The 9,503-nt window shown below is 28.7% G+C and overlaps 1 protein-coding gene across 4 annotated transcripts in view; it reads left to right on the top strand.

Moving 5' to 3' along the window:
* LOC106461580 (oxidation resistance protein 1-like) overlaps positions 1–9,503 on the top strand; it is a 163,721-nt gene that overhangs the window by 38,120 nt on the left and 116,098 nt on the right. For all 4 annotated transcript variants that reach the window (XM_022388589.1, XM_022388587.1, XM_022388588.1 and 1 more), the window contains exon 3: positions 6,052–6,159. In XM_022388589.1, coding sequence (XP_022244297.1) covers positions 6,052–6,159 — 108 coding nt within the window. The remainder of the gene's footprint in view (positions 1–6,051; positions 6,160–9,503) is intronic.

Below are 9,503 nucleotides of genomic sequence, written 5' to 3'. Positions count from 1 at the left end.
AAATTAGTTTTTAATGAACCGTATATTGTTAGCTTGGATATTGAGTCATTATCTTTAAATGAAGTAATAGTTACATAGCAATTTAATTTCCCATACTTCAGATGTTATTAAGGGGATAACAGAACCAGTTTTTTTAATTATTGGAATTTGTTACTAAAAAGCCATTTTTTTAATGGATTTTGTTATGAACAAATGCGTGAAGTTTCAATGGGATGAATGGTTGCAACATGATTAGCTAATTTGGTTTTAAGTTATCATGATTAAATTTGGTTAAACAATTGTCCTGAACTGTTTTAACTATTATATTACAAAAGATAGGTGGATGACATTTGTGGTTTTAAAAATATAGCTGATTTGAAGGAATTTCAAAAGTACTGAAGTAGTCAACATTTTAATATTAAATTTATCATGTACAGGGAAACATGCTTTAGAATGAAAGAAAAAAGATTAAAACTGTTTTGAATTCTAAGATTTATCTTCAAATTCAGTTAAAAGTGTTTTCAAGTGGATATTTCATTTGAATAATTGTTTTAAATTTAAAAACAGTGTTCCTGAAACACAATGATCTTATGTTATCTATAAATTTACATGTAACCATGTGCAAAATACTCCATGTGTATGTGTGTGTACTGAAATGACAGAAAAAAATATAATACAAGACAGAATTTTAATAACATAAATGGAAGTTTCCTAAAAGTTCCAATAGTGTTGGGAAAAGCTAACTGTGCAAAATACTAATTGCCATACCTTAAAGGAATTAGGTCCGTAACTTCATGTGTAATGGCCGTGTGGTTGTTAGGTTCAGCTATACACTTGTTACAAAGTAATGTATTTGGCACAAGACACCAACATGAGTAAGATTATATATTGGAATAAAGAACTCGCACAGAGACAACTGAATGCAATCAAATAACTTTTTTATTATACGTTGTTGAATGATTCATTTGTATTGAAACTCTCAAGGTTGTTTTACAATAACACTACTTCTCCATTACTGAATTCTTCATTTAGATATTTGTCAATAAAACATTCTATTACATTAAATAACATAGATATAACATTAGATAAGCTATCAATTAAGTTAACATGAGAAATTCTCCCAGTCATAATCATTATAACTGCATTAACAGTTCTTCTAAGGTATCTGTCAGTGATTCCACTTTAAGCATTTTCAAATCAACCATTTCCTTAGTACAGTTAGTGTTTTTCACTTTTTTCTCTCTATACATTATACATTATAGAACCTGAAGTGAAATACTGTTAGACTAGACCAGAAATAGCATACTTATAAAGAGTTTGTACAGCAATCTTTTTGAAAATTCTGGATTACTGCCATCTTTTTTATAGAGTTGGATCATGTCCTTGGAGCAGTTTGATAAGTGCAGAAAAATCGATCAAGTTGAGAAGTGCTGGTTAGAGTTAGAAACATTGAAGTATAAATAAAATTTTTAGCATTTTTCTGATTGTTCAAGAAGTGCAGATCTACCTTTAAAAGTAGATTTTTTAACTTGATTGGTACAAGTGGGATCTTCCAGCAACAAGTGAACCTTTTCCATCAGACTGTAACCAAAATCCACTTTGTTACTTATCCTTACAGAACTTATTTCTATCCTTTATCTAATATTATTGGCAAAATCATCCAAGACAATTAACTTATGGTATATAGAGACAAACCCTATAACTCGGACTCTTCACTAGCAGTATCTCACCCTTGTTTTTCATTGCAGATCCATTAACTGCTTTTTTTTTTTTTTACATTGGTTCATGTGTTTTATTTAATTATTGAAGGTTCCTCAACATACCATGTCTGTGAGCTGTGTGTTATTGCCCTCAGAGGTCACGACTGGAATGTTGTGCGCTACCCCCACTATGGGCCTATTTTTTTTTATGAAGTACTTTAGTCTTTGAAATTGTCTCATTTTTTCATTGTATTAACATGTTTAAGGTTTGTCTTAGATTGAGTTATATACCCATCTTTGTGTTTTTTCACAATAAAGTTGATTTTGAGGCTCAGTAAACTTGAAGCTTGCATTTGATTCATCATGTAGTGGTTCGTTAACCCATCTAGGTTGATAATAGGGAATATTATACAAATGAACTTTTATATGCCTAGGTATATATAATGCTAATTTGAATAGTATTTCGCATTACTGATATACCTTGGCTGATGAGAGCTAATATGTCTCAAAGCTGATCATGGCATGGGATATGTTACTGGAGCAAATAAGTTTCATATTTAAAATCTGAGGTTTCTTTGTGGTTATAAAATTATACAGCACAGTCTCAGAAGTATATGACAAATTTTTATTAATCAACAATCAGAATCCTCTGTAATTTCTGAATATTACATATGTCAAGCGAGAAATGACAGATCATATTGCCTCAGAAGACCATTGTTGCACTTTGATATTGCATTGCTTTTGATCTGAATCACTGCTGCTGTTTGAGAATTTGATTATTTTTAGTTTAGTTTCTCACCTGCATTGTTTGAAAAGCTCGTTCAGTTAATAGTAACTGGAAGGCTGTAGTCTAATCCTTAGAATTAACTCAAATAAGAGGTGATGTGCCAGAGGTGATCTGTAGAGTTACAATCTGGGGTCTAACATTTTATATTGATACTGTTACAACAGTGGAAGTCACGTGATGCTGGTAACACGTGATGAGTTTCTAGAAGGATTGGGGAACATCACAAATAATCCAGTATTTGCTAGATGACCTCTATTCCTGTATATAAGCACGCCAGATAAAGCGAGACAATTAATCGGAATTGTATAGCAGATAGAGAGATAGAGACAGATAATTGAGTCAAGTGAGCAGTAGTGACCGTAAGTAAAGTACGTGAATTGATTTGAATTATAGCATGTTTTTAAGTTAAAGTAACTGTGGAAATTGAGTGTATTACAAAGTTTGTAACGAGAAAGAATAAACTAGTTTTAATTAGAAAGGACTTGTATTGCTGAAGTTTCTCAGAAAGAATTTCTATGGAAAATTAATAAACGAACACAGACATAACAATACTTTAAAACCAGATATAGATGTACAGATAAAACATTTCACTTAGGTTACAAGCCCATTGTACAGAATACAATCGATACTGTAACATTCACACCAGTTGTTGTTTTTTGCAGTGGGAACAAACTTGTTAGTATTAAACAATCTTCCCTGGCCTACATTCTGGTATCACTAATGGAACTTGCAGTGATAATGGCCTTTTCTTCAGATGAAAACATGCTGAATATTCTTGAAAATAATGTTACATTTGTGCTATGTATTCAAATTCATTGAAAGAACCCATATTTTTAAGTAACTATATAGGACTTTTATATTGTTCCCATTTACAGTCATTAAATTGGTTGAGGTAGAGTTACTGTGGATCTACATAAAGCTGATGTTTTGCACATTTACATAATCCTAATGGTGAATTGTTTTTCGATATTTTGTAATCAAACCCAATATTTTTAAATAGCCTTATTCACACTAGATCTTACATTATTAAGCATTATGTTTTTTTTTTTAATAGTTTCAACTGTATATAATCTGTTCTTTCAAAAAGTTGTGTAATTCCTTACATTTTATTTTATTCCACATACTTTAAAACAACTTAACTTTACTTATTTGGTATTTATATCACTGTCTTTTCTTGCAGAGCAGCTGTAGTTAGCCATGGCATATTTAAAAAAATGTCTATATACAACTGTTTGAGGAATTAATATTCTTTATTATTTTGTGTGACTTCACTGGGAATTTCCTATGTCTTAGTGCAGTATGTCTAACAATGAGGAGAATCTTCTATGCTTGATATATATGCACCATAATAATTGTGCAATAACTTGTTGATTACTGTTATAGCTTCTCATTCAATATATATTCATAATCTTTTATCTTCTTTTCACATATCCTAGAACTAATATTATTGCAAATTTTTAGATGTATATAAGGTACTGATATATTGGCAGCTGAACCACATCCTTGATCGAGATTCATGATAAATATTTTTTTTCCTTTATCCTAAGAGCATTTTAAAGAGTTAGTTTTTAGTTATTTTTATCCTTGAGAAAAGTCCATATCCTAAAAGTGTAAGGATTGCTACTGTGCAGAGAAAATTTGTTTATATATCTTTAGAACTCAGTTTCTCCTTTTTATCACCTGCTTTGTTTGATTTTTTGTATTGTTAATTTTTTTATAATGATTGTCACTGAAATAAGCTGCTAATAATAAACTTTAATATGTTTATAGGCATGTTTATAATGCTGTATTTATGTTTATTGGATACTGCACCCATATATCTAATGCTCTCAACCTTTTTTGTTTTACTTATTACAAATGTTGAATGTGTTAGAAAATTTGAAAGTATTTGTTTCAACATCAGTTTTTATACTTTTTTAGCATTTTATTGAGTTTCGGTAAAGTAATATTCTTACTAAATTGAGGTTGAAATGAATAAGAAAGTGAAGAAAAGTTTACTGTGTCTTCTTTTTTAGAAGATTCCATAAGCTGAAAAAAAGACAGTTAAGACTTATATCTATTCAATCTCAAAGTAATTTTAATTTTGACAATACAATTGCTGAAATTTCAGGTTTTTATGATTTTAAACCTAAACATCATAGTTCATTGAATAATTTAGTAATAGTTAAACCTCCTCAAATTAATGATATAGTAATTTTGAATAAGAAGGAATATCTAGAAAAAGCCTTAAACATCTTTAATGATAATATTAAGTTTAGGAAATTGGAGTCTAATCTTACAGCTTTGAGAGAGAGAGAGACACTTACAAAAGTATATTTTGAAAACTAAAAAAAAAAGAAGGTTTAATGTTTGAAACTGTTTATAATGAAATCAGACCATTATTAAGTATTTCATGTATTACTTAAAGTGCATAAAACAAATTGCTCTCTTAGACTGATGTTATAAAGTATTAGTACGTTTACTTACAGATTAGGAAGTTTTTTCTAACAAATGAGTTTACATGAAAGAATAGTTTTAGGTTTTTTAAAGATGTTTGTGTGTGTGTGTGTGTGAGAGAGAGAGATAAAAGTTGAGTTGTTTTTATTTAAAATTAATTCATATGTATAATGTTGCAAAGTTCAGAAAAAATCACTCATGAAAATACTGCTTCTTGTAACTTTTAACTTAACTAATAGTCTTAAAAATTGATTAAATATCTTGCTGTTTAGATAAAACCTGAAAAATAATAACATTTTCATGCTACTTTAACTGAAAGATTAATTTAATAATAAAGCTGGTAAATAATATTACTTCATTAAATACAGAATCAGGTGGCATTAGAAAATACAGGACATGCCTAAATAAAAAACATCCTGTATCTTGTGCTGTTTTTCTTAAAAGCATACATACATTTTAGAACACAGATACATGTGTAACAAAGCCCATGAATATAATTCAGTTTTGCTATTCTGCTACGTAGCCCAAGAAACAAAAAAAGATAGCAAATGAGTTTTTCTTTACTTGCTAATGAAGCCATATACACTAACGTACACTGTTTGTGGGTTTGATTACAACCTGGTGGATTGTGTGAAAAAAATACCTATAAAAGGTTAATTTGTAAATTTTGACTGTACACTGAAATGTTTGAAAAATTCTAAATGGTAATACTGATACATGCAAAAATCTTATTTCAAAATCTGTAATAATATATAACATACTACAGAAATATACTTTATAAATTAGTTGCTTAAGTTAATGAACCATATCATCTGTTTATGTATTCTTAAAAAATCCAAGTTTTTCATGAATTTGAAAATGAAAAAAATTGAAAGGCAATTTTTCTTGTAACCTTTCTTTACACATTTTAGGAAGATATGCATTCAGTATGGTAACAATTGATTTTGTGTAAATAATAATATATTACAGATCTAAATTCCATAGTTTCTACATTTACTAATCTTAAGTTTTTTCTATTAATTGTTTTTTTTATTTAGCAAAGCCATTTTACTTAACTATTCTGTGCAGGTTGAAAAGAAGGATAACAAAAAATTTACAGCTAGTATATATATTTTTTTTCTAATATTTTGAATTTTAATTATTTTTTAGGTTAATGCCAAAGATACATTAACAGGTATAGCTGCTCGTTTTGATACTACACCTTCAGAACTGACCAAACTAAATCGACTTACCAGTCGACTAATTTTTCCTGGACAGGTAAGTATAATTTATCAATCAAGAAAATTTTAAATGGAAATTTCAAGCATGAAAAAAAAACTGAGAAAGAATTTGCTTGAAAAAAGTTTGATATTAAATCTTGAGCAAAAAATGTGAGGCTTAGGAATTTCTCTTTTAAACATATTTGTTAAATTTTTAATATAATACATTTCTTTCATGATAATATTTTAAGTCCTTGCTAATGTATTATTCTAAAAATATATGATGTAAGGGTAAAATAAGAAATTTCCAATTTGAAACTAAGAATTAAAAGAGTATCCTTTTACAAATAGAGATGTGTTTATTTGAACATAATTTTTGTACTTATAGTCTGTTTATGATCAAAATTTATTCCATATTTGTGTATCTTGTTCTAAGTTAAATTACTAGATCACATACATTTCTGCTTAGTTTCTAAAATAAAACTTACATATTGAGGCAGTATTTTTATGAATATTCAAATACTACCATCATATGAAATTAACTTTTGTCATATATACTTTTATTTCAAAACCACCGAAAGTCAACAATGTAAGAAAAGATCAGGATATCAGTGAAACCCCTCTGGTCTAGAAAGAGTTAAAGTTAGGTTTTTTTCAAGAGCACTAATTTTTCCTCACATCTGATGAATTATAAAATATCCTTTAACCAAATGTGCATGGAGTTAGTCCATTGGAATGATCCCATATTGGAGAATAATGTTGAATATAATTCCGATTTTATTATGTGTATCTACATGAAATGTGACAAGCTTTATTGAAAATGTACAAGTGTGCTGTACACAAAAAATTGGATGTGTTACAAAAAGTGTTTATGTTCAAGATATGTCTGAATTGACAATGTCAGTCTGACCCAGATTCTAACAAGTCAGAGTGGAAGATGATGTTCATGTGAAGAATAAAAATCCTTTTTTCCTTTGTACAGTTTGCATATTGCATTTGCATAACATCTAGGACCTCCAAAATGCACATCTACAGATTTATTTCAGTATGCTTTTACATTGTATCTGATAATAACTTTCTTTTAACACAAACTTTAACTAAGTCAGCAGTGTTGGGTAAAATGAATAATTGATAGGCTTGTTATCAAATACAGAATACCATTTTGAATGGCATTCAGTAAAAAATTGTGGAACATGCATTTGTGCCCCCACCTGTGCATAGGGTTAACCATTCTTTTATAGGAAATGAAATGGATTTATTTCTGAATATGTAGGAGAGAAATCTTTTAATATTTAGTAAAGAAGGAAATCAATGTACTATACTGAATAAAAGGATATTAAAAAAAGCAAAATAGTATTTGAAATTGAAATAATAATACTGTATATCTAATAAATATGTATGTACTGTAAAATATAATTTAACCTTAAGTTTACTCTGAAAATTGCTGGTTATAAACTGGTGATCACCAATCTTAAACATCACAGTGAAAAATTGTCTGAAACGACAGAAGACTGAAATATAGAAAATGAAACTCGTAAAAGTTGTAGGAAAAGTGACCTTCAAATACTATGACATACTTGTAGATGTACAGAAAAACCTATATATGAGTTCAGCTGTCAAACTAATTCTAATTTCTATCACTTTGAGAAAGTCATCTTTGACATCACTATTCTAGGTAGCTGAATCACTTCTGTTTATATCACTCTTCTAATAGTAGTCCTCTTACATTCAACCTTGACATATTCAGAATATTTTCCATTGAAATTGTTTGGTAGTTTCAGTGGACTGGATTTACCTTACAGGTATGATTAGTAACTAAAGATAAAAAGAGGAATGGCAGAAAGTGTGTTACAGAGTTAAACTGAATTTTTTACTGAGTTAAAAAAAGAAACAACAAACACAGCATTAAACCGTTTGCTAAGCTATTTTCATTAATTGACATATGAACCCATTACCTGCCATGGCCATTTTGTTTTATCATGAAGGCAAAATCACATTTGTGAATTGAAAAATTATAGAGAACTTATCATTTATTGGATGTCAGATTTTATTTTTGTAAATAGTAGCATAAAATTCAATTATTTGCACAAAATTGTATTATTTAATAAAGTTTAAAGAGGAATTTAATAAAAAAAATCTCAAAATATGTTTGAGACTATAAATAAGCACCCTCTAAGAAACTAAAAAAAAACAAAAAACATTTTCCTTGCACTTCAGCGCTGGTCCTGCCATCTATGATTGGTATCTAAACTTTTTCTAGTCTGTTTTCTTTATAAAACAGCATCTGGGTGTGTTAAACCTCAGTTGTAAAACTTTTAGCCAATCTTAGTCAAAGGTGTCAATTTCAGTACAATGTTATTCCAATTACTGTATTTCATGTTTGACAAATCACACGGTGATAAGCAAAGCATGTGATGAAACGTTGTTCTCAGGATTTTACAATATGAATGTGGATGGTGCTTATTATAGTAACTGTCGTTTTATGTATAGGTTGTACTTAGCACTTTTTATAAGCCTTAGAAAATTTGCTTCTGGAAAAAATGCATGGGATATACATGACTTTTATTATTTTTCTATAGCAGCTTAAGTCATGCTGTATCATATATCTATTTATAATAATCATTATATTGAAAAATTAACTCACAATAGATATATTTTTAGGAAAGAAGTTGATCCACGATTGTTAGGGTTAAGAGCTATCGAGTGGTGAGTGCAAGGTCTTTATGTGAATTAGGCTTAGCACTTTGAACTGAAAGAGTTTGTGATTTTTTATATTCTTTTGCATTTAAATTGGTAGTTTTAAGTTCAATAATTTAGCATAATTTTATATTTAGTTCATAATAATAATAATAATATGATTCAGTATTTAAAATGATAAACTTGTGTGATTTGTACTTAATACTACTAATACCAGTATCACATAAGAATTTTATATTTTTCCTCCTTACAATCTTTACTTTGTAGTAAGACCCACACTTTTGTTGTTATTGCTTTAGAATTAAAACAGTCTAACTGATATACATAAAGTTTATTCTGATATTTTGCAAATGGTTTAAAACTGTGAACAAGTGACAACAATAAAACTCATATGTTGGTTGTGAAACAGACTAAATACATTTGTCTCAATAGTACAGGGGAAGCTATGACATTCTCACAGTTGGGGTCTCAATACACTGAAGAGCTTAAGTTTCGATTCCAACTGTTATGTACTGAGAATTTGAAATAATCCAAAGCCGCGTTAAATAATTTAAATTTTAATAGTTGAACTGTATTCTGGATTTAGTGTTTAGAAATATGCCGATATTTTATTTAATTTACGCTATTTGCCAACAAGATTAATTCACACCATTTTTATTTTAACACAAATACATTTTAATATATATATATATATATATATATATA

Source organism: Limulus polyphemus, unplaced genomic scaffold (genome assembly GCF_000517525.1).
Source record: "Limulus polyphemus unplaced genomic scaffold, Limulus_polyphemus-2.1.2 Scaffold991, whole genome shotgun sequence".
Taxonomy (NCBI): Eukaryota; Metazoa; Arthropoda; class Merostomata; order Xiphosura; family Limulidae; genus Limulus; species Limulus polyphemus.
This window is presented reverse-complemented; position numbering and strand designations above follow the sequence as displayed.